The sequence below is a fragment of the Anarhichas minor genome, unplaced genomic scaffold, assembly GCF_050575085.1.
Source record: "Anarhichas minor isolate MPS153535 unplaced genomic scaffold, ASM5057508v1 ptg000017l, whole genome shotgun sequence".
NCBI classification, from domain to species: Eukaryota; Metazoa; Chordata; class Actinopteri; order Perciformes; family Anarhichadidae; genus Anarhichas; species Anarhichas minor.
In genome coordinates, this window is record NW_027466463.1 from 7,506,347 (window position 1) to 7,532,023 (window position 25,677).

Genomic DNA, 25,677 nt, shown 5'->3' on the forward strand with positions numbered 1-25,677 from the left:
ATGTCTAGAGTTCTGACTTACAGGGTTTTGTTGTGATCTGCTTCAATGAAAAGGCACAAGAGATTACAAAACTATCAGCCGTTGTTTATGGGAATGTGTCAGGAGCCGTTTTTTTTTCGAGCTGTCGTGTGGTCAACATGTGGCCCTTTGTGTGTTTCAGAGTATGGGATCGCAGGAGGACGATGTTGGTAGCAAAACGTCAAGTTATTCCTGAGGGGCCTTGGACAGGGAGAGAACGCTGCAGCCACCCAACACGTTCTTCCCAGGATGAGTTGGATTTTTTTTAAAGAGGAAAACAAACAAACATTCTATTGCATAAGGACTTTGGTCAAGGAAAATCTAATTGTGTGGAATGATGATAAATTTGGTTATTCTTTCTTCACAGTGTCTTGAGGATAACAAATGGTCCTTACAGAAAAAGGAAAGAAAAAAAAAAAAAGATTACAATTTTGTCAGTGTTTTATTTATCAATGTTCAGGTTGGAGCGCCACTGCTACATTAACAGAAACCACAAAAATAAAAACTGGACTTATTTGTTCCAAACGTATGTGTGAATAATCTCACTGTTTGTATTGGTTCTGCTGCATGATGGCTGTAACTAGAGGGCATTACATGAGGCAAAACGCAGAATAAATCTGACCGGTTCTACAATTGTAACGGCTGATATGAACGTGTGTCCCTCTCACACCCTTTGGTTAGAATGTAGATATCAATAGCAAATCTGTACACATGGACATGCCCTTGACCAAACTCGGCACAATGGAGGTGCACTGTTTTTTTTTGTTGTTTTTTTCCTTTCCTTTTTTGTTTTTTTAGGTTAGATCCACTAGAGGTCGCTAGAGCACTGTATAGAGAACCGTTTTGACAGCTTGTTAATACAAGAGGTGAGGTCAACAGATGAAACCAAACTGTCATGTCATTTGGTAGCCTGAGCTTTGCGATTGTGGATCTGTTAATAATAAATTGTTTAAGAATATAGTTCTGCGTTTCATGCCTTTGTGAACATATTCTCATCCCTTTGGCTCGACGTGTGAGGTGAATTTGAATTTCCATCGACTCTTTATTGCCTCATTATAACCTTAACGTACCTGATTGATACAATGAAGCCGATTTATGTTTCAGCCAATGAACGTCCTCTTACAACGGATGTGGTTTGCCGGAAAAATTGCACCAATCACGACGCAGCACCCACTTCATAGAGGCGGAACTTAATTGCAAAAAAGAAAGTTGGCACACGCCAATCAAGCGCAGCACCCGCTCCTCATTGGTCCGCCGTTATGAATGAGGTGGGTCTTCACGACACTCGCCGTGTAAGCTACTGTTGAAATTCCAGTGCTAACCAACTTTAGCCAGCTTGCTAACATGTAATTCAGCGAATGTCAAGAGCTACATATACAGCGCCACTGTGGATATAAATGAGTAAATGTTATTTTATTTGCAATAGAGCAATATTGGACAAGTCGTATTGATGTTTGCTACTGCGCGTGTCTCCGTGACTGCAGCCATGTCCACTTAGCCAGAACGCAGCAATCGGTGGATAACGAACCTGGCAAGCTAGCCAGCCAGCCCGTTTCGACTGGGTCTGCGGTGAGGGATTTGAACAGGTTTCATCGCCCAGAGGACAGTAAAGCCGGGTGCTGTGGTACCACCATGAGTCCCGCAGGCTGCCCCCATGTCAGCGGCTTCAAAGTGGACAACTGGAAGCAGAACCTGAGGGTCATTTATCAGTGTTTCGTGTGGAGCGGTTCAGCCGAGACCAGAAAACGCAAGGTAACAAGTGACAGACGGAACCCTGGGACCTAAACCTAACGTACGCCAGACTGTGTGTTTGTGTGTGTGAGCCGAGCTGTCCCGTGCGCGGACAGTTCCCCGCCCTTCCAAAAACAACACAAACACCCGACACTTTGAATGCCGAAGTAGTTTGGTCTCAGTCAAATACTAACTCCGCTCACAGTACAGTTTCTCCTCAGTATTTAGCCTAAAAAAAAACAACAACACATGACAAGCTCGCCACAGCAGCCGAAACTGAAGCAAACTTTCCAGCATATCACCCGGTGAACCCCGCACGGCCGGCCGGGACGTTAAGCTGAGTGCAAACGAAGATACCGCATCAGAGAGCTGATGTGCATCTGGTCGCGTTGGCCCTGCGCCTGCAGTGGCCCCACTTCCTCCCACAGGCGCATCGCAGGTCAACATTTCACGGTATTTCCTCGGGGGGGGGGGGGGGGGGGGGGATTTAATTGATTTAAATCAACTAAGCATAACCTCAACCTGTTATCCTGCAAACCCCCCAAGCAGCGAAAACAGACAGATGCACCACTGCCATCTCTGCACTGCGTGACAGGATCAATACGGTTTCACTGGTAAAGCAATGTGTGTGTGCGTGCGCGTGCGTGTCACACCAGCCTGTCTTTTCACATTGGTACAGTTTGTGTTTTCTGACGAGAAGAAAGCACATTTTTATTGAGTCATAAATATTGCAAAGGTCCACAAAACGCGTGGATACAGAGCAGATGTGCACATTATTAGCAGATGTTGTGCTTGTATCTTTAATGTGTGTGTGTGCGCTTGGCTGCCTGCATGCATCCTGCACTCTAATGTGCTCTGGGACGACTCCCCGTCCCCTGTCATCTGCCGTGGGATCAGTGGGAGCTGGTAGTCCAGGAGGCATGTTTACTGAAATAAATGGTGTTAAATATTTGCAGGGTCTCCTCCTGGTGTGGCGCTACATTTGTATTGATCGTGGCTCAGTATTTCACAACGATGTGAGCATGCCTCTGACAGGAAGCCCATTCGATGGGAGACTTCCTCTAAATGCCTCTGCAGATCAGGGTTACAGATCGTTTTGGTGAGGTTTTCCATCACATTCAGTAGTCCCATGTCTAACCTCAGCTCCCAGCATATGCGTCCATTTGTTTGTGTTAGTATGGAAGCAAAGCTCATTATGCATTATTAGCCTCAGGGGGAATGCCACGGGTTTACCCATCTACTAATGTAGCTGCTTCCACTATCCGACCCCCCCCTCTGGTTCACTACACCGAGGGGGAAATAAATAACTTCATCTGACAGTTTTCTCCCATCATTTTAAAGGAGACATATCGTCATTCTCTCTCCACTCCGTGCGGACCGTTAGGCTACGTCTGGTGTCGTCACCATTGACTCTCCGTCTGCATCCGACTGACCTTCGGACACGCATTGAATTTTAAGCATTCGTTCCCCTCGAGAACTCACAGGCTCCACTCTCGGGTCGATCACAGAGGCGTCTGATCCCACGGGAATGACCGCCGCGTTGGATTTTTAGCGGTCCACCGCGGAACCAACGTGTTTTTCTGAAGACGTCGCAGTGGGGAACAGTAACCGGAGCCTCGCAGGGTAATGCGTTCAGATCTCCACAGGGAAATGCTTAGTTACCCATCTTCATGTTTCATGTGCGAATAGTCCCACTCCATCAAACAGTAGGGGGTTCACTTGTGTATGTGTGCACCAAAGCAACCACAAAATACGACCAAAGACGTGTTAAATCATGTGAATCAGTCCCATTCCAATCGGCACTACTTTCCCTCTGTAAGTCCTGTAAAGACTGTCTGCTGTTAGCCTGCACCACGGCTGCTGCCTCCAAATGGAGTCATTGCAGAATAAGCATGTAATATGACTTCGGTTAAAGGTGCAACGTGTAGGATCTGGCAAGAATATTTGTTTTCAACATAAAAAAAATCAACTGATATCAAAAGAGTGAGAAGAAGTAACCGTTTTGACGTTGTGCCAAATACGTCAATGTGTATTGTGCTGCAATGCAGCCGACCATATCGACTGCCAACCAGCGAGGTCCGGCCCCTACTTTCTTGTCGTACAACTTGCCCCCCAGTCCAGAGAAGAAAGAAGTAGAGCTGCCTCGAGGGCTTGTCAATGGCACATCCAAGGTCCCTGCGTTTGTTTTTGTTTGTTTGTCCAGGTACTGAACATTTCACCTTACATTCATGTGCTGTAATTGTCCTATATCCATCACTTTTATTTTGAATTGTTAGGTCCTTCGCATCTCCTACAGTGGTATCCTATTTTTGTCAGGACTATACAGTATTTGGTAAAAATACCTTTTTTGTTTAGGAGGGGCTGGCCCTTTAATTCCCCTCCTGTGGATGCGGGGCAGGCCCGCGCCTTCAATGGGCGAGACGGAGGGTGTTGCGTCCGGCTGACAGTGGGGATAATGTCCTCACTTACACTTCTAACCAGGATCTTTCCAGCCCATTACCTTCTGCTGCTCTTCTCCCATAACATCCTGCCGGCAGATGGGTTGTCACCGTCATCGCAGCGCTCGCAGAAATATATGACACGGACAGAGCTGGGGCTGTCACAGGGCCTTACTTTTAGTTTACTACATGGCCGGTGTGCTCAAGCAGAACTGCTGCATGTCCATAAGTACTCCATACGTGTACTCGGACTCTTGCTGGCAGCAGAGGATGTAAGGATGTGTTGACGGACACTAATTTCTCCACGAATACAGTGTTCTCTCGGGGGATCAGAGAGATCCACACTGACAGTTGGGAGAATGAGTGAGGAACGGTTGTTGCATATTGATGCCTTTTCATAATTCATGTGCTATCTAAGCGCTTATGCACGGAGGGGTGCGTGTGACTGGAATAAAAGTCTGTGTTTCGGTTTTCTTTTTCCATTTTGCATCTATGTCCATGTTTAGGCTGGCATGCTGTGCAAATGCTAAAATAAATAGCAACAGAGTGTTTTTTTAAAATTTTTATTACTGAACATGTAAACATGAATATTATCTGAATATGGTTAAAGGAATTGTTAATTGTTAAATACGCACATCTGCTTTCTTGCTGAGAGTTAGATGAGAAGATTGATAGCGCTCCGGTAAAATATGAAGCTACAGCCAGGGGATGGTATGGTTAGCTTAGCTTAGCACAAAGGCAGGGAACTGGGGGAAACAGCTAGCCTGTTTTTGCAGCTTCTATTCCTTGTGTGTGGAAGAAACAAGCAAGATGCAATGTGTTGATCAGTGAGCTTCAGAGGTGCTGGTAGAGCGGATTATGTTGCCCTCAGATAGAGCCAAGCTAGCTGTTCCCAGTCTTTATGCTAAGCTAAGCTAACCATGTGTTGGTTGTAGCTCCGTACATGAGAGTGGTATCACATTACTAATACGCTAACTATGGATAGGTACCTCATACATCCCCACTTAAAAAAAAATAAAAAATATCCGAACCGTGCCTTTAACTATTCCTCTCTGCCTGTTTGTGTCCTCTGGACGTGACTCAATCAAACATGTTGCCCTCCATAGCTATTTCCATCTCCTTTCTTCGTCCCCCTACTCTCTTCTTCCATGCATTGCTCATCTCCTCTCTCTCTTCATATTCATGCGGCTGGCTCGTTGGCACGCCAGCTTCTCATCTGCATGCTTTTGAACCGTTGCCATCAATCCCCCCCCCCCCCCCCCCCCCTCGCCTTTCCAACATGACTATCAAGCAGAGTATATAAGAGGCATGTATCAAATCACTGACGATAATTATCGTATACAGTTTAGGTTGACACATGACACTGGATAGAAAATTATATTGTTTAGATAGCAGCTGAGGCCAATAACTATGGAGCCATATCAGGGGTTGGCCCTATTAGATATGATTGCATTTCATTATATTGTAGTTCCAGAGACATTTGACATTTTGAGTTGCGTCCTCCACAACTTCCTACACAGGTCGGACCTGCCGGTACGCCCATGTGACATACAGTAGTTCCCTGCTGTGGTTGCATGGCCATTTCAATACGTAGTGCCTTAGGGTATTGTGCGTTTGGCGCAACAATTCCCATAATAATTTCCACTGTCTCTGTTCTCCTCATCCCCTCTCTTTCTTTCTTCTCAGGCCAAGTCGTGTATCTGCCACATGTGCGGCGCCCACCTCAACAGACTCCACTCCTGCCTCTACTGCGTCTTCTTCGCCTGCTTTGCCAAAAAACACATCCACGAACACGCCAAGAGCAAAAGGCATAACCTAGGTATGGCACACACACACACACACACACACACACACTCTCTCTCACAAAGGCATTCACAGCTGCAGACAGAGCAGGTGTGTCTCTAGGGCTGTGTTGTGCACACGGCACCACACACCAGGCATCCGGACCTGCAATTAGCCCCCTTTTTTTTTTGCTTAAATGAGTGGCTTAACCAAAGGCTGCTAAAAGGGATAATTACACAGCTGAGTGGCTAATGAAGATGTAGCCCGGTGTGACTGCACGAAGCGCTGACGGTTCACAAACACCCGAGAGCGCGCGTGTCTATAATTAAGCTTTAAGTTGGTTATATGATGAACCCTTTATTTTTTTTTTTCAACCGGCCCGGCTGTGACACAGTTGTGGTTTTATGATGCATTTAATCAAGCGACAAATAGTTGACAGCAACAGAGAGAGCAATTATCATGCAACCTGGTGCAACTTGATTGCAACACAGTCTAAAAGGCTTGTTCTCACAGGGGGTTTGAATATCACCTGTGCAGTCGGCCTCACGTGGCCCATTAGAGGTAGTAGGCATTAGTGTACTTACTAATGAATAAGGACTGAGGCCTGTCATGGTGGCTGATTTAGAACTTAATCTTTTACATGGGCTGGGAATCTTCTTTGTTGGTAACACCTCCGAAGCAATCGTTGGGGTTTTTATGGGTTAGAACAGAAACATCTGATTTGCCTCCACCTTGTTTTGAAAGGATTGTTATTCCAGGTCAGAGAAGGGAACGTAAAACATTGTACATCAGTGATTTATAATCCCCCCCCCCCCCCCCCCCCACATTTCTACTCTCTGTCTCTCTCCACTGTCAAATAAAGGTAGAAAAAAAGCTTTAAAAAACAAGTGTATTTATTTTAAAAGAAATGACGGAGAAGGCCTCTGTTTCCTGGGAAATTTGTTTTTTCAGTTCACCGAGCAAAAATATTTGCATCAAACAGACGCAATCTGGACGGCTCCCGATTCGAAGACGTGGGTGTTTTGCTGAACACACACGCGAGAACGGGTCGGCCTGGCTGTTTTCCCACCTCCGCCCTAACTCCCACAGGGACACGCGGCCTGCGCTACTCAGAACACTGCACACAAATCTACCGAATTACAGCGGAGATGATCGCTGCGTGTTACCTCATCCCACACAGCTAAACAGCCGCTGAGAGCGGGCAGTACTTGTGAAGTCTCCTGTGAATGCGAAGCAGTCTGGGGGAGGACAAAAAAACAAAAAAACAGTATTCACCTGTAAACTGCCGTCTGGTTTACTTTGTGCAAAGAATGGGTGATATTACAGTCGGGTGACAAGTGGAACGCCAAACGCAAGTGTCTCAGTCGGGTTCCGTCTGCCGCAGATCCAGATAAATATTCATGAGAGCAAGAGAGTGGCATGGAGGCTTTAAAGGGCTGCAGAACCATGCTGATGTAATCGCATATATATCAACGTTTGCCCTCAAATAAAGCTATTGACATTATTGTGGCAATCCCGTGTCATACAGGACCTCCAATACTTTCAATAGAATTAAGAAATTCCCAAAGATTCCAAGGGATAACACAGCCTTGTTTTCTAGGTGCTGCGTAGTGTGTACCAACATGTGTACAACCCTTTATTGCCTATAAGAACAGAAAGCAGACTCCAGAGGCAAACAGCACGTTCTCTTCAACACAACGACATCATCCTGTCTGAGTAAATGCTGCGATACCAACTCTACGCCCGGTGCTGCTCTCTTCTTCTTTTCTTTTCTCTTCTCTCATCCTCCTCTTAATAGAATTAGGCTGCTTTGAGCCGCAAGTGAAGCGCGTTGCACTGCAGTGTTTTCGGAGGCGACCGCTGCCGCAGAGTTTGTTTTTGTGACGAAGCCTCCGTTATCGCTCAGCTCAGGAAGACCCCCCCCCCTCACAGACACACACACCCACACCCTCTGGCGTGTGTGTGTTTCCCACAGAGTGTAATTGTGTGTTTAATTAGGTTAGCTGCTCAATGAAATGCTGCAAAAACTCGAGTGAGAAACGGAGGGAGAGAGAAAGGGACAGATCTCAGCAGACTGGTGAGGAGGTAATTAAATCGTCTTTAACAAACCCTGTGGAATTAGCCTCCATTAAACCCCTGGCCCCTCCTCCTCCTCCTCTCTTTTCTTTCTTGTCGTTCCATCTCTTTCATCCCACCGTTGTTTAATGCGTTTCCACTCGCGGCTATTTGGTAAATGCCGTTTGCACCCTCTCGTATTGGGCTCGCCTCTCTCCATCTCTGTCCTCCTCTCTTTCCGCTCTCCTCCTGTTCCCTTGGTTACCTGATGACCCCAGTCGATATACTCAGAGTTGTCAAAGTGTTTCATCTGATAACGCTTCTGCCATCAGCCTCGTCTTTCTTGCTTTCTTTTCTATCTTTTTCTACCCCCTCCTCTCTTTCCATCAGTTCAGTAGAGTTCTGTTCTTTGGTGTACTTCAGTCCTTCCCTTCCTCCATCCTGTCCTCCCCCCTCGCTTTCTTTTGTTTTTTGTTTCTCCACACCTGCAGAGGATGACGGCCGGGAAATGCCGACAGGCGGGTTGTCATGGCAACAGCAAACAGGTAGCTGCAGGGTAATGGAGCAGGTGAGGAGAGTAGGGAGTGGAAGGAGTTGTGGTCTCCCTCCTCCTCCCCCTCCTCCTCACCCTTTGACTAATCAAGGCTCCCTCCGTCTCTTTTGGGGCGTCTCCCCCGTCGTTCCTGGATGGAGTTAACAGATAAATGATATGTCAGCAGATAAGCCCGGCTACCTGGCATCGCAGCACCATGGCAACATGGCCCAAGTAGAGAAAAGCAGAGAGACGAAGCAGTTGGCGCACAGACTCCCCCTCTGTCAAACAGGAGAGTCCCTGCATCGACTCACGGCTTCCTCGTTTCTCGTTTGTTTTTCCTTCTCACCCTCTCCTCTCCTTCCAGCTATCGACCTGCTGTATGGAGGGATTTACTGTTTCATGTGCCAAGACTACATCTATGACAAAGACATGGAGCAGATTGCCAAAGAGGAACAGAGGAAAGCCTGGAAAATGCAGGGTATGACACACACATAGCCATACCACACATGTTCTATATACACACACCATGTGAAAGCTGGATGATGTCTCTGGTGAGTCTGGTGGTCTAAGGGTTAAATTGGAGGATGAAATGTTTTTTGTGTGTGTGTGTGTGTGTGTGTGTGTGTGTGTGTGTGTGTGTGTGTGTGTGTGTGTGTGTGTGTGTGTGTGTGTGTTCCAGGCATAGGGGAGAAGTACTCAACGTGGGAACCCACCAAGAGGGAACTGGAGCTTCTCCGCCACAACCCCAAGAGGAGGAGAATCACCTCCAACTGTACTATTGGTCAGTATCGCTTTGTCACACACACACACATAAACTAGTGTTGGAGAGGATGGTTGTGTAGCTGCAAAGAGCTGAATGTCAATCTGAGCCACACTTTCAGAAAAAGGGAGACTTTTAAAACGTGTCACCCAAAAAACTAAATGTACTTTTGAAGAGTCGGAGGTTTACCGTTGAAGAGTCGGAGGCCTCATTTCCACTGCGTGGAAACCAAACAGAGGAACCTCTGCAATAAACGGCGGGTTTGTGCCGGATGCCCCGTGTCTCGTTGGTGACGGTTTCCTCTGACCAATCAGTGGTCTTTAGTGTTTTAACTCCACCTGTTAGCATCGGCCAGCTCGCTTTGGATCCTTGACCGAGGTGGTACCCGAAAAAGTACCAGGTTCTATCTACAACATTTGCTCATTGAAAGAAAAACAAAAAAGCGAGTCGACTTGAGTCGTAACCATGTCGTAGCGTTCCATTCAGATATAATTGCAGCAAAATATCCTCAGGAAATGTATTCTTTTAATTAAAGAAGATTTAAAAGAAAGCTGTCTATACCTTGACCCACAGGGCGTTCGCTTTAAGATTCAGTAAAATGTATCATCTCTGAGCAGCCCACTTGAGTACAGATCATTGTGGCAAGAAACTCTCGTCACATCTGCACCAGGGTTTCCATGCAAAAGACTAATATTTTATAATGGGTAGTGTAGTTTAAAACAGTATGAACTTCACTCAAAACAGAAACATCTTCAAACCTCTTAGGTTCTTGTAGCTGACAGCAACATTGACACTTTTGATGATTTCAAGTAAAACAATTTCAAAGCTCTGAAAACATGTGATGGACATTTTTTCAGCATTTTTCTCACAAAGACAATGACATTTTATAACGGCGGTAATAGTGAACACTGTCGTCCTACTGACCGTTTCACAGTCGCAAACATTCCAAATGTGTCCCGGTTTGTTTCCCGTTGCAGTGTATGTGAATGACATCGGCTGACATGGACCAACACTGTTGCCTAGCAACGCAACTCCACTGAAACGGTGTACGTGGCGATAGCTCGTCAATTAGGCAAATAGTGAAGGGCTGATTTGCTGTCTTTCGGAGAAAAGCAGCAGAATTGAATGAAGCTCGTGTGTGTGTGTGCGCGTGTGCGTGTGTGCGTATGTGTGTGAGTGTGTGTGTGTGTTCGTGAGGAGAGCTGGCATACGTTTAACACCTTGTCGCAGCGGCGTGCTCGAGCACCGTTAACATCCCTGGCACTCTCTGTAGGTGAGGGGAAATTACGGGCCCGGCTGCTCGTCTGTGAGAACACGATCTCCATCCTTCCTCCCTCTCCCTCCACCACTAGTCCTCTTTCCTCCGCCGTCTCCCCTGCCTCTCTTCTCTCCTCCCTCTCCCCTCGTGTGTGTGTGTGTGTGTGTGTGTGTGTGTGTGTGTGTGTGTGTGTGTGTGTGTGTGTGTGTGTGTGTGTGTGTGTGTGTGTGTGTGTGTGTGTGTGTGTGTGTGTGTGTGTGTGTGTGTGTGTGTGTGTGTGTGTGTGTGTGTGGTTCGGTCTCCATTAATCTGACAAGGGTTTCCCTGCATGCGGTCAAACGTCGCCTCGGGGACATCACGGTGTGTGTGTGTGTGTGTGTGTGTGTGTGTGTGTGTGTTAGTCGTCTACCATTAACAGCATTGCAGCTTAGATGGCTCACTGCAGCACCAAAGAAAAAATGATCCGTCTCTCTTCAGCGCTTTCTCTCTATCCTCTTTTCTTTACTCCTCCCTCCCCCATCCTTTTCTCTCTGTTGCCCTTCTTATTTCTCTCTCCTCTCTCTCTCCTCAGGCCTGCGGGGGCTGATAAACCTGGGCAACACCTGCTTCATGAACTGCATCGTCCAGGCGCTGACGCACACTCCGCTGTTGCGCGACTTCTTCCTGTCCGACCGACACAAATGCGAGATGCAGAGCAACTCCTGTTTGGTGTGCGAGATGTCGCAACTCTTCCAGGAGGTAACTCTCTCCTTTTAAAAAGAAATGATTAGTTGGGTAGAAGAAGAGGGCTTAAGATGCGTGGAAGGGAATGTTCACTTTCTCACGTCCACGCCTCGCTTCTCAAGTTCTACTCAGGCCATCGCTCGCCGCACATCCCCTTCCGTCTCCTTCACCTGGTGTGGACCCACGCCCGTCACCTGGCCGGCTACGAGCAGCAGGACGCCCACGAGTTCCTCATCGCAGCGCTGGACGTCCTGCACAGACACTGCAAAGGTCGGACGCCCATGTACACGGAGACGATGCGCATGATTTCAAAAGTAGCTTTACACACGAGGTTCAACATTGTTATCAGACATTTACCACGAAGATTCTAATGATTGGACTCACGTTTTCTGATTCACCGTCAGATTTGTGTTGTGCCGCGCGCATTCTTTGGATTTGCAGCGCCCCTTAGTTGTCAATTGGTGTTTCAGGCACTTCTGTGGACGTATATTTCAAGTTTTGTGAATGGATCCCCCCCACATCATAATCCATGGGGGTGCAACCGAGTAAAATTCAAAAAGTTTCCACTTTTAAATGTGCTTAAGTATGAAGGTCAACTTTTTATTAGTTATCAGGAAGCTAACGTTTCGGGGGAAAAAAGAGCATACTCATTTCATTATCCGTCTGAATTATTACATACATTTTGAAAAAATGAACAGTATTACATATTATGTTAAAGTGCTATTACAACATCATTTTTAGTAAAGCTGTTACACTATTGTTTTTCACCACATTGCTGCACCAACAGAACTCCAAACATTAGAGATGTAGATGTGAAGGACGCGATGAGGAAGTGGGAAGAATGTCGCAGAGGCGGCTTTAGCTGAGTGTAGGTGAGACGAGAGGAGGAGAGCTGGTTGAACGAGTGAGATGAAGAGAAGAGAAGAGAAGAGAAGCGCTGACTGACGGAGCGATGCAGAACCACGGTGCTCATGGATCTGCATCGCTCTCTGCAGTGTAGAAGCAGAGTGGCTCTGAAGTTACACAGCATTGCTTTTAGTGTGTGTGTGTGTGTGTGTGTGTGTGTGTGTGTGTGTGTGTGTGTGTGTGTGTGTGTGTGTGTGTGTGTGTGTGTGTGTGTGTGTGTGTGTCCACACAGACGACAACGGGAAGAAAGCCAACAACCCCAACCACTGTAACTGCATCATCGACCAAATCTTCACAGGGGGCCTGCAGTCTGACGTCACCTGTCAAGTCTGCCAGTAAGTGCGCTCGTGTGTGTGTGTGTGAGGTTCTTCTGAAGAGAAAAAAAAATCGTTTAGACCTCAGCAGAGCCAGACTAAAGAGATTAAAGCTTGATAGAACAAAGCCATGGCAGTCGTCCTTCCAGTACAGTTGCATTGTCTTAACAGCAGGCCTCTACTTGTCCCGTCTTGACCAATCAGCCGCTCTAAAGCGACGCCCTCCACTTCTCTGTCACCATCCCGGTTCAGAGCTCTCGAATTCCCTGCCCTGAGGTGACCCTCCAGCCCCCACCCCCCCCCCCCCCCCCCCCTCTCCTCCAGTCACTCTCACAGTGCACCGTCAATCACTCTCACTCTCACTCTCACTCACACACACACGGCTACACTGCAGCAGCAGTGAAACCCTTTAATGGCACGCAGAACGTAGAGTTGATCTCTAGCTCCACCTGGTGGTCAAAGAAAGCTCCATTCTTCCATTGAAGACATTTACGGTAGCTGACTCACTGCAACGGAGGTGGAGATGTACCAGCAAAATGTGATTTTTCTTTGTAATTAACAACATAATGACATCACAAGAACATCTTTTCAGGGTTTTGTCTTTTTCTAGATTAAGACAAAATTATACATGTACTGTCAAGATATGTGAGACGAGATAGTTCCTCCCTGGACCAGGTCTCTAAAGGAAATCCTCTTGCCACAAGGCTTTTGCTGATTCATGAATTACTCACTCCGCATTCTCCATTTAAAATGTAAGCTGCTGCCGACTCAGCCTTTTGCTGTTGACCAAGGAAAATGGACTGCAGATATCCTCGAAGCACAGAGCAGCTTATACCACACCAGCCACTATTTTGGGACAGAACGAGTTGAACCACTCAATCCAATCGAGGGCATATCAGAGATGTCAGGGACGAAAGTCTAGTATGTCGACAATAAACCTCGTATTTTATTAGCGTTCATACCGGGATCAATGCCATTCCTACGGAAGCCCAGAGAGACAAGTGAGGAAAGAGAAATGCGATCCATTTTCTACTACTAGAAAAGCTACTAAAACATACTTTTCTTTATCCTACTTCTTCAAATTTCGATCCCACAGTAGAAAAAGGGGAGGTTTTCCTGTTTGTCTTGTTTATAACATGGACTAAAATTTAGTTTTGAAAACCAAGACAAAGTTTTTCGCAATAAAATAAACAATGAAAAGCATTTTAATACAAATTTTAAATGCAGCGAAAATGATGAACGAATAAGAACAGACTAGAAGATGCACAAATCAACACACGGCAACGCCTCCAATCTGCATGACATATGTGCAGCGTTTTCCGTCCTCTCATGCAGACTCGCCGTCTTATGTGTGTGTGTGTGTGTGTGTGTGTGTGTGTGTGTGTGTGTGTGTCTGTCCGTCTTCCTCCCTAGTGGCGTCTCCACGACCATAGACCCGTTCTGGGACATCAGCCTGGACCTGCCGGGCTCCTCCACCCAGTTCTGGCCCCTCAGCCCCGGTGGGGACGGTTCAGCGCTGAACGGGGAGAGTCACACCACTGGAGCCACAACGCTCACCGACTGCCTGCGCAGGTACCCGATCATTTTAGAAGAATCACAATCTCTTGGGTCTGAAAATCTTCTTTCTCTGCCATGCAGTTCAGAAGTGCAGGACACGCTGCAGAAACTAGGGCGACAGACGCTCACCGACAACCCGACGCACCTTTTAGAGACACAAACAATCTAAAACTAGTTCCCAGAATTATCACACCAAAGCCCTGAGGAGCAGGTTACACACACACACACACACACACACATATACATCTGCAGGAGCAGCATTGATAAAAGTGCACACACGGGCACTAAGTCTCACTCTCTGCATTCCAGGTTCACCAGGCCAGAGCACCTCGGCAGCAGCGCCAAGATCAAGTGCAGCGGCTGCCATAGTTACCAGGAGTCCACCAAGCAGCTGACCATGAAGAAGCTGCCCATCGTGGCCTGCTTTCACGTCAAAGTAAGAGCTCGGTCTTGACTGCTAATTCCTGCGGGTACTGGTTATCAGAGCGGCGCTCTCGTCTCCTTGTTCCTTCTCAGAGGTTCGAGCATTCGGCGAAACTGCGGCGGAAGATCACGACTTACGTCTCCTTCCCGTTGGAGCTGGACATGACGCCCTTCATGGCCTCCAGGTGAGCCCAAACTCCAAACATAATGAGGCTTAAGTACGTGGAATACTTCCGCCGACTCTTGCGAGAGCAGTTGTTGACGGGGTTTGTTCTGCGGTGTGTTTCAGTAAGGAAAGCCGGATGAATGGGCAGTACCAGCAGACCGTGGACCCCTTCAACAATGACAACAAGTAAGGCAAACACCTGTAATCAGCCAGTGTCTGAACCAGCACCGCTTTCACTTGATCACACTAATGCATTCTGTGCACTTCTCTCCGACCACTTTTCATTCATTCTACCAACACCTCGTGTTTTATCTTTCGTGGGCTTTATTCTAATCAAATGCTGATTATTAGTTTGTAAACTGCCGGCAAACCGAATATCTAAGCTGCAGTTACAGTTGGAATAAATGTAACTTCTCCTGCTGTAATACTTGGAGATGTTAATCTTTACCATGTTTACTGCAAACTAAAGGGATTTTTTGTGTATCGGTTTGTTTGAAGTTGCAGCACGCGTGCAGAATGGGTTACGGCTTGTTGCAGCATTGATTTCTCAGCTCTTGTTTTCCATTGTTTCAGGTTTAGTCTATTTGCAGTGGTGAACCACCAGGGGACACTGGAGAGCGGCCATTACACCACCTTCATCCGCCAACACAAGGACCAGTGGTTCAAATGTGACGACGCCATCATCACGAAGGCCAGCATCAAGGACGTCCTGGATAGCGAAGGGTGAGCGAGACACTGCATTGGCGAGATACAGTCTGTGTGTCTAAAAAGCTCTGTGACAGTGACCGTTCCCTTATCTCCACAGGTACCTTTTGTTTTATCACAAACAGTTCCTGGAGTACGAGTAGTTCCCTCCATCGGCGAGGAGACGAGGGACGGCGCGAGGACTAGTTGCATGGGAAAAGGTAACGGAGTGGTGAGAGAGGGGCGGGGACACAGAGACACAAGCCGACCTGAATCGCTCTAACATGGAACCACCCTTTCTCCATACTAGTCTGGTTCCACTGTACGACATTCAAGAAGGAACTGTGCGCCGCGCAGGATAAGTACATAAAAGTGCAAGAACAAAACAAAATGCGAGATGTTGCATAAAAAGCGTTTCAGTTGAATTGAGGGGATGAAGAAGAAGGCAGCCGTGATGACCTGCTGTATGAAAGAAGCGACGTGCAGATTCAGTCTCTCCCTCTATTTCAGATACAAACAAAAGGGCAGAAAGGATTTTTTATTTGTTTTTAAGGTTTACTCGATCACAAATGCTGTTTTTCACTGTGTTTCGTGCTCGCACAGCTGCATTAAGTGACACCCGAACATGTGGAGTCGCAGCCTTCCACAGAGGCTTTTTTTTTCCATTCGCTTTCCCTAAAGCGGCAACTTCCTGGACACAAGCACACTCGTCTAACACACCCACACTCCTGCAAATGACCAAATATTTCTAGATCGGAAGTTGTCTTATTATGCATTTCATGTTCAGATCGCAAAAAGTGTGTGTGTCGGAGGGTGGGGGGGGGGGGGGGGGGGGGGGGTGTTATGAACATTGTACAGAGACACAGTTAATCCCATTCATGTGAAGTTGTAGTTGTCAGTCAAATACTTCAACAAGGAGTACACAAAGGATCCGTTCTCTTCTGCATCTCATGCTGCTTCCAACAGTCCCGGGGGAAATAACTTACACGGTGAATACTATATTTTTATACATAATGTAATTAAATCGTTTGTTTACAATTTCTCCATAAACTCTCACGTTTTTTCGACTGCGTTTCATTGTGCCCGTCAATAATGTTTTCTTTTGCGCACTCAAAATTGTGCCGATAACGTTGGTGAAACTGGCTTCATTTTATTTCATTCTTCTTTTTTTTTTTCCTGTTTTAATTTGACTTCAGTTGGTCAAATGTGTCGGCGTTACAGAGGCATGTTCTCCACCTTCAAGATGCGTTGTCGTGATGCTGTTTCAGGTAAAGGGCGTATGTGTAACGGGTTCGAAGCTCGATCCCGCAGTGTTAATCGTTGGCCGCATGTTGCTCTAATTCGGTGTGTGTGTGTGTGTGTGTGTGTGTGTGTGTGTGTGTGTGTGTGTGTGTGTGTGTGTGTGTGTGTGTGTGTGTGTGTGTGTGTGTGTGTGTGTGTGTGTGTGTGTGTGTGTGTGTGTGTGTGTGTCTGTGCGCCCTCGAAACAAGGGAAGAAAAGAAAAGCTCGGTGTAGGTGTGTTTGTACAAAATGTGTTATTACGCGTAACAAGAGAGGAGGAAAAAAAACAAGTGCGTATGTGTACCCGTTTGTATGCACAGGTGCGCGTGCGTGTGTACCGTATGTTCGTGTACTGAATCAGTACTTGCATTCAGCATGCCGTCTGAGCTGGGTACAGCAGTTTGATAGGATTTTCTTCTTTTTTTTCACACATGTTGATGATGTATGTATAAGTATACATGTACAGTTTGTATGTATAAGAGACGAAGTGGTGAAACCTCAAAGTCGATTTTTGTTCTTCTCTATCGCCGCGGGGTCGTAATCGGAAGAAACTTTTGTCTTGACCTGGTCAGTCATTCCTCACACACACACGCACACGTGTAACTGCTGCAAGAACTGGACACAGTGATGGAAAGACACTCGAATAAAGAAAATCTATATCTGTAAACACCTTTGTGCCTCTTATTTATTGTGTTTGATGGAATATGATGATTTTTTTCTTTTTCTTTTTGTGTTATTGTTATTTCCTCCACTTTTCGGTTCGGTTAGTTTGTGTGGATTATGTGAACTACTGGCCTGATGTTCTTGAAACTTGGTAGAAGGGTGTAACATGAGTCGTATTGCCACATTCTTGCTAATACACAACCCGAGTACAATCGAACAGGACTCGCCGAGGATCAAACTAAGTAGTGTCCATGTCCACACTACTCCGTTTTTACTCCGTATTTGCTACGTTTACACTGAGCAGCCACACTACGCCGGAGTTTTGGAGCACCCTAAACGGAGGAATCTGAAAACTCCGGCGAGGTTGGAGGTGTTTGAGAACTCCGGGGTTGCGTTTGCGTGTGGACGGTCGGATACGGATGTGCTTAGAAAGAATTACGCCCACACCCGTGTTCGCTACTGGATTGGTTCTTGGCAACCATGACGTCTCCGTCCCTGATTCGTCACACTCACTATCACATGACCCGTACCCGGAAGAAAACAAACTGGGCTACCAGCGATTCATTTCAACATGGATAACTAATTGCAAGCGTTGCTGCTAGCACAACAGCTAGCAGCAGCTATGCAGTAAAAGTCTGCATTTCTGTGGAGGAAGCAGCTGTTATTGGAGTGATTAGCGAGCGGCGTGACCGGCATCAGCCCTATGGAGCAGCTGGTTGTTTTTAGATTCTAATGAGAAGACATGCTGCTCTAACGTTTTACTTCTTCCGTTTGGTAGCCTTGAGAGACCTTAGTCTGTAAGTATGTATTTATGGAGCATGAAAATATGTACGTAGATATATTCTATTCGCGTGTTTAGTATAACATTTGTGTTGTATTAAATGCTAATCGCGGTTAGCATTTCTCCATTGGCGGTAATGTTAAAATTAGCTTAGAAGCTAGCTAGGCGGACATGTTACATGCTGGCTATATCATGGATTGTTGTTTTGTATTCGTGTAATGTGTATAGGGACAGTTCGTAAAGCCATATTTCATATTGTGCTTCCACAGTTTTACAAATAAAGATTCACACTGAAGTCTTGAAACTCTTCTATGGATTCCATGGTCTTTATTTCACGGATCTACTGTTAGCGATCTGCTAAGCTTTCCTGCACGAAGGAAGAGCAGAATAGAGTGAGAGACGTGTGTTGACCACATGTATGGACCCATATTCTAGTAAACGTTTACGTGTAAGTGTTGATTTTAAAGTAAATTTGATGTGAGAGAGATAGACCCGCACCGCTGTAATGCTAATCGCGGTTAGCATTTCTCCATTGGCGGTAATGTTAAAATTAGCTTAGAAGCTAGCTAGGCGGACATGACGTTCAGAGCTACTAGTGAGAACAGACATCAACAACACGGAGGAAACGAGTGAGAGACCACATTGATGGACCCATAATCTAGTAAACGTTTATGTGTAAGTGTTGATGTTAAAGTAAATTTGGAGAGAGACAGCGAGTATTTTATTTTTTTTTTTAACTAAGCAAGCAATTCACTTCCTGTTTACACCGTCACGCGCATGCCCAGTGTAGTTAATGGTCACGTGCTGTCCGCCTTCGAAGGCTGCCGTGTGGACGCAGATCAACTCGAGAATGATGCTGAAACTCCCGTGTGGACGGAGATCGTTTCTATTTGACAAATCTGCATCCAAGGAGAAACGGAGTAATGTGGACAGGGCATGACTACTAGGGCCCTCGTAGTCGCCCAAGATTTCTTAAGTCTTATTTATATGCTTTTTTTAAATGCTGAATTAGTTGTTTACAAGAAATTTACCGACACATCTCTGGCAAACACCAGATTTAAAGCAATGCTTTTGTGTGTTTGTTTGAGGAGAAACTTCAGTTTTACAAATTTGTTGATTAAATAAACTAATCGTACGAGTGTCAGTCGACTAAGACTCTCTTTGGTTTCCTGTCTTTGAGGACAGCCGTACTGACTACTGATTCTTTAAAAACAGATGATCATATGAACACTTTTGAACAGCTTCGCCCCCAGATGTTTCTGATATCAAGGTTTTATTTTTCACTATTGTGGGCAAAACAAGTACAAAGGGATTCTTAACCTTCCATCACCTTACACACGTATATACATAACATTGTACACACAATTAACATGCATACATACATATTTGTTCCAGTATTTGCACATACACATTTCTGAACTTGAAAGCCCTAACAGAGGAATTCTCCGCTGACACCTGCACTAGACTACCCACCACAACTACTCCAACCCAGTCACAGTCTTCCTGTGACCGGGTTTCTCAAAGTATTTCATACAGAGATGTGATCTGTAGATGACAGCTGGCGATCCAATGCTGCTCGGCCCTCATTGATCTCATGTTGGTGACCATAACCTGTAGTCACTAGTCTGCCCTTTGGCGTGTTGAGAGAGCTGTTCAGCCCAGTGAAGCAGTGCTTTCAATATTACTAGACCAGACATGCATGCATGGCTTCTAGTCAGCAGCATGATCATTTTCAGTGATACTCATTACTTGTGCTTTTTTACTGGCCCGTGACAATATCCGCAGTGTGATTGAGAATCCAATACGCTGACCATCTTCTCCTGCGAGCTGAGGACACGTTTGGCCATTGCAGTTTGTCCCTTGAGACGGCAAGTGAGCCTCATCCCACTACTACAGCCTCCTCCTGTACCTCCAGTCCAGAGGTGTACAGGTTCTCCTCAGTCCAGAGAGGCCCTCGCTTTTGGATCGGGGATTTGTGGAGGACGGCCTGCTGGTAGAATGAGAAAGGTGCTCTCAGTGGCCTGTCGTTGCCCTGGCCGAGCGCCTTCAGATCGGGGAAACAGTGGACACACACGCAGGTCTCAGTGGGGCTGGAGTCATATGATGGCTCACGGTCTGTGGTGTGGTTTGAATTTGATACTAAATCTGTAGGAAGACAAGAGAGGGTAGTGGGCACACATTGGAGCAAAACGTATGAATCAGACGCCATGATATTTTTTTTAACAGCAGTTTAGAGACACAAAAGTTTGGAAATATAAGATAATAAGGAAATAAATGTGTCTGAAGGGGAACTACTGTACATTGATATGCGGGCAACAGGACAAGTCTTTGGTATTGGAAGCATATTGTAAGTCAGCAGTCTGTCCCGGTGGAGAGCAGAAGAAGCGGTATACTCTGGCCGAAACGCAATCTTGGAACCCACCTGCTATTGTCTGACGATGAGTTGGCTGTTTATTGGTTTGTAAATGATTGTAAGCTGGCTACTTGTGGAACAGTCTGTTCGTTAACATCGTCTCCAACTACAGTCTCGCATCTCAAGTTACCAATTAAACTGTAAACAACAAGTCTGGTCTGGCTTTCTGCTAGTTTCACTGGAACCCCAGATATTTAGCCCCTTGCCTCCAGAGGCTTATCCGTCGTCAGACCGATAGCCGATGGGTTCAGAGATTGCAGCTTGACGAACGGATAAACTACTCACCGATTGTACGGATTGGAGCCTTTTATTCGTATCCGTACCACACTAACCTTTGGATCTCTTCCCCGGTTGGCCAACCTCCTGGCCTGGCTGGGGGTGGTTAGCCCCTTTGGGTCCTGGCTTGGAGGTTTTGGCCCTGGCTCCCCTCAGTAAGACTGCAAAGGCTAGAGACAAGCTAGAGAACAGCAGCATCATGCTCAGGGCCAGCAGGGAGTAGAGCAGGATAGTGGAGTCTTCCAAGGCTGTCGGCACCAAGAGCCCTCTGGAAGTCGGCACGTGTGGGGTAACTTGAACCAGGAGCTTTTTAGTGGTCACAGGGGGTGTTGGAGCTAGAAGGTGGATGGGAAGAATATATCTTTAAGACCTTCATGGCAAAACAGCAGGTATTTTATTCCTCTATTGGGAAGCTAAAGGTTGAGAGATGACAGGAAACGAAGTAGAAAGATAAGCAGCGCCATGCAACAATGGTTCCCTGAAAATCTGTAACGTTGTGGTTTGTGCCCTGAAGCCTCTAGGGCACCGAGCTACGTGCATTCTCCACCAATGTACAACCAACAAGTATCTATCTAAGCACAGACGTAAGCATCCTCTACGTACGCAAACCAAATATCATTCAGCCCCATTATACAGGAGTGGTGGGGTTGTGTCTGGAAACCCATGCGAGATTGTTGAGGTTGGGCATTGGCCTCGAATGGTGAGGTTAGGGTAGGTCGTCAAATCCTTGATTTGAGAAAATCAGGCGAGATGGTTAAGGTTAGGCATTACCTTCAAGTGGTTATGGTTAGGAAAGGTCGTCGAGCAGCGGGTCTCACTTCAGTTTTAGGGTTAGGGGTTCAGAGTAAATCTAGGGTAACCATTAAGACAAGTAGTGTCCTTCTAGCTATAGCTACTGTATTTAGGTAAGCTGGTGAGCTAGCTGCTCACCCTCCACAACAGTCACTGCAATTGGTATGTATTTGTAGTTCGACGAGAGTTCCTCCTTTACCTCAACTTGTGCTCTGAAAACTTTGTCCGCGGAGGCCTAGCCCAACAGAGATAGTCACTAAATAATTAAAGCTCTAATCCAGGCCAGCGGGGTCAATACTCACTCTGGCAGTGCTGGGAGCACTCTGCTGGATGTCCGCCACAAACGTCAGCGCACCTCATACATTTCTTCAGCAGCATATCATAGTAGTGCCCAGCCTGTGCTTTGCAATATGCAGACTCTAATGCAGGAGAAGAACACATGATGCATTGTAAAGATTCATTTCTGTCTATTTGAATTTCTTCTTCTTCTAAGGATGATTCTGAAGCTGTACCCATGCCAATCAACTATTCATCTTGTGAATCAGCTATTTGAAGAAATGTAGGTATACTGCTGGAAATATTGTATAGTGCATAATTCACCAATGTTTTATCAATGGTCAAGGCCCCTAAAACCACTTTAGTGCTGTGAACTTTGAATTTCATAAGCACAACCATGCGTGTATTCCTGTACCTCCGGCCTAATTTATGTATGTATGTCTATGTGTGTACTCACCACAGTAACTGGTGCATCTGGCGGTGACTTGTGGTTGCCTGCATTCCACCTGACAACCAATACATTCTCTGATCAAAGCATTCCAGTATTGACCCGGACGGCAGCCTCTACCCATCAGCCCCGATGACCCTCACACTGACGAACACAAAGGACAACACAGAGGTACATACAAAGATGAGTGGTGAGAAAATAGCAAGTGGCGTGTGAACGAGTAACTTTAGATATTTCCATTTTGTAGCGTTTATATATATGTGTAACAACCTCCTGCGGGTGGGAAGATACTGTTTACCCAATTTTCAGTCCACTATAAAGTACCGTGTATGTATACATGGGATGTGTATATGTACAGTACCTTTCATGTACTGTCTACATCCCACAAGAGGCTGCTTAGAGATTATCAGAAGTTCCCAAGATGATGTAGAAAGCCAGTTTGTGCCGTACTAAAGCAGGATGTCTAGGATACGTCTTTTCTGCCTCTGCTTTCCTTTTTTTGGGGGATATTTTGTTTTTTAGAGCAAACCTTGCAAAACCATGTACAAAGTCCAGTGAATCCGAGATAAAGGGCCATCAGCAACATGCCAGCCTTGCTGCTGTTGCTACAAAAATGCAAACGTCCATCCTTTCAGAAACCATGTCTTTGTTCTCGAACACAGTCCTCTCCGCTCCGTTGAGCACTGAGTCAGCGAACTGTGAAAGACTCACAGATTTAAACCTCCTCCGCCCTCCACTGCAGTATACCACAGTGTATTTGTCACATGCACCCTGATAATCAGCGCAACATGGAATTATCAGAAACGCATACTACATGTTTACTATTATTAAAACAAAAGTGCTTATTTCCATAAGGACCGAAATGATAACTGTCTCCTTTTCTCATGTATTTATCTATTTTTGTGCTTCGTTATTGAGTTTTGATGGTCTTTTGACTTTTTTTGAGAAAGCTTCTCATGATTGGTCTCGCCTGTTATGTCGGTTATGGTGTGTGGGTAAATGTAAGTAGAGACAGCAAAGTAAAGGCGTTCCTGGTGATCTAAGTGGGCTCACCGTGAGCCGCAGAGCCACCACAAACTTCAACTCTTGCACTCACCATACTAAACCATAATGATAACTGTCTTCTATGACAAAACTGACTGAAGTCAAGGGTTCGATTCTCACCACGGCAAATTCAGTTGTCTGATATGACCCACTATGGGTTGAAAATGATGTTTTAGAGGCATCACTCACCTGGGGAGATGAAGATGCGCTGGGAGAATCCGTGGTTTGACGATGAGAGTGAGACAGGCCGGTATTTCAGCACGGTAGCTCATTTGGGTACAAACCCACAGACTGATGTGGGACTTCCCCCTGTGTGTGAGGAGAATCCCCCCCCCCCATCAGAACACACACACACACACACAAGGTTAGACCAATATAGTGTCTAAGGAATGTAATCACACCCCCTTGGACTGTTGCGTTTTAACACTGACTCACTGATGTTCAGTATTTAGGACGTTTTGATAATAATCAGAAGAAAATATACTGAACCCACTTTGTATTCTACATGCCCAGTAGCAGCCCAGAGGTCGTATTAATGTATTTCTCTTTACCAATTTGCTAAAACTATGGCTGACTGAGCATCCAGTCAATTATTTGTTCCCTTGTTCTACGATGACACTTTTTTCTGGGTTTTTAAAATTAATTTTTTACCTTTTTCACTGAGTTTTGGCACGTCATAGCAGGAAGTGTAATTAATCATTTTAACAACAGCTGCATTCCATTTAGGTTTGCCAGTTCAACGTCCTGTTATTGTGCATGCACAAGAAGGCTTTACTGTGGCACTTAATAACACGTGTGCTTCTCCTGCTATGACGAGTCAAAATATCTATTCAAATAAATAAAAAAGTCCTATTTGACAGCAAAACTTTTCACATAGCGGTGCATTTTGAATTAAATTCACTGTCGCCACTTGATTTCCACACAGTTGATGTCCACCACCATATCATTCCTCCTCTAAAAGTGGAAGGAAATGTGATTATGCTTATATTTTTCGATTATTTTGTTCAGTTTTATTTATATTTATTTACACAAATTAGCCTAAATATAATGATAACTATCAATGTTTGTATCAGTCTTCAAAAAGTCCATGCTGGTAGAGCCTTAATGTACAGTGAACACAAACGGACACCACAGCGACTCATCGTTACCAGTTATTAATGCGCTGGTGAGTGTGTCAAACAGTATTTTATTGACATTATGTGACTAAACCCACTTTCTTAAGTGTGAAACCTGGTCGTCAGTTCCACACCACGGGTTTTACTTCCACACTGAGCACAAGAGTGTTTCATCTCAGCTTCAGTTCTCATATGAACCAGGATCTTGCTGGCCATGTGCAGCTGCGTTTTACACTGAGAGTGAATACACTGAAATTATTTTGAACACCTGAAGAAGTTAAAAACGTGAACCAGAGATTTATTTTTGTCTAATTATAGGTGCAAATCTTTTTTTTTTCCACTAAGCCCTGCACAGTTTTATTTTCAATTCCCTATATCAGTTCAAACTGTTCTCTGTAGCATTCATTTAAAGTGGCAGCCACATATAAAACGATTAAAGAAGTGACACACGCACTACACCTACTGTAATCACGCAATGTGTGTTTTATGAAGTAAAGAGAGGAAATCAGAGAAGTAGATCATGAAAGCACATGAATGTAAAGCTTCTGGTTTCAAACAATGCACTGAATTATTTGTCACTCTGAGATTTTGGTGGAGGATTGGCTGTGCAGCTGTTAGAAGATACCGGAAACAAGTAATTAAAGGTGTTAGTTTTGTTTCACAACATATGATTTTGGTTCTGCTTTGTAGCATTTAAAAGCATTCGCAGCAGGAGACCAGCAGGTGCAGTTGTGCTGCGAGTATTGAAGAAGAGATAAATGGTCACAGAGTTACGGACGTTAATGATGGACCATGCACATGCATGAACCACTTTGACAGCATTAACGTATGGTTACAAAATGTAGTTACTTATGTTGCAAGTTTGATGCAACAAGTCATCAAACAGTAACCACAACCACCACATATACGTGCGCACAACATATAAAAAGTAGTCAACCTTCTTTGACTTTTATGATCAATGAGTAGTCGTTACTAATGCATTGGTAGGGACATGATCCCTCACTGGCTTCCCACCCACAAGCAAGTTAGAGATACAGCTCTCGAGAACTGGCCCCGGGTCTCTGCAATCAACCCTGTCTCCGAAAAGTCACGTTCTTGTACAGAACGCAACCCAAGAGAAGCGTTGGTTCCCTGGTTTCACAGGGACATAGACAGAGGTCCCCTGGGTGTAAGTCCTGTGTTTGTTTGACTCATCCATCCCCCCCCCCCCCCCCGAACTACACTATGCGGACTTCCAC

The 25,677-nt window shown here is 45.7% G+C and overlaps 3 protein-coding genes and 1 long non-coding RNA gene across 7 annotated transcripts in view; 3 read left to right on the forward strand and 1 right to left on the reverse strand.

Annotated features, from left to right (window-relative positions):
* The window catches only part of cops3 (COP9 signalosome subunit 3), a 7,446-nt gene extending 6,468 nt beyond the window's left edge, over nt 1-978 (forward strand). The window contains exon 12 of the mRNA XM_076093193.1: nt 161-978. Within this exon, the coding sequence (XP_075949308.1) occupies nt 161-214 (54 nt within the window). The 3' untranslated portion in view covers nt 215-978. The remainder of the gene's footprint in view (nt 1-160) is intronic.
* usp22 (ubiquitin specific peptidase 22) lies at nt 751-18,384 on the forward strand. 4 transcript variants are annotated; one of them, XR_012954583.1, is made up of 16 exons: nt 751-884; nt 1,123-1,286; nt 1,503-1,770; nt 5,874-6,006; nt 8,924-9,037; nt 9,239-9,340; nt 11,149-11,315; nt 11,423-11,570; nt 12,439-12,541; nt 13,934-14,092; nt 14,387-14,513; nt 14,594-14,685; nt 14,790-14,852; nt 15,240-15,389; nt 15,472-15,571; nt 15,661-18,384. XR_012954583.1 is itself a non-coding variant. In XM_076093189.1 (15 exons), exons 2-15 carry the CDS (start codon nt 1,282-1,284, stop codon nt 15,512-15,514), a joined length of 1,674 nt encoding a protein of 557 aa, XP_075949304.1. In that variant the 5' UTR covers nt 751-884; nt 1,123-1,281; the 3' UTR covers nt 15,515-18,384. The 4 variants fall into 4 exon arrangements, 3 of the variants coding, with proteins under 3 accessions (XP_075949304.1, XP_075949307.1, XP_075949305.1); XM_076093189.1 differs by having other exon boundaries at nt 15,472-18,384; XM_076093190.1 differs by lacking the exons at nt 751-884; nt 1,123-1,286; nt 1,503-1,770 and adding an exon at nt 1,787-2,202 and having other exon boundaries at nt 15,472-18,384.
* On the forward strand, nt 2,228-4,736 carry LOC142951568 (uncharacterized). Its single transcript, XR_012954585.1, has 2 exons — nt 2,228-3,952; nt 4,105-4,736. It is a non-coding gene; the product is annotated as an uncharacterized LOC142951568 (long non-coding RNA).
* Nucleotides 16,190-25,628, reverse strand: tnfrsf13b (TNF receptor superfamily member 13B). The gene is made up of 5 exons (XM_076093194.1): nt 23,514-25,628; nt 22,290-22,424; nt 21,859-21,975; nt 20,821-21,099; nt 16,190-20,220 (listed from the first exon to the last, which is right to left on the reverse strand). Exons 2-5 carry the CDS (start codon nt 22,402-22,404, stop codon nt 19,955-19,957), a joined length of 777 nt encoding a protein of 258 aa, XP_075949309.1. The 5' UTR covers nt 22,405-22,424; nt 23,514-25,628; the 3' UTR covers nt 16,190-19,954.
* Between the last annotated feature and the right edge of the window lie 49 nt (nt 25,629-25,677).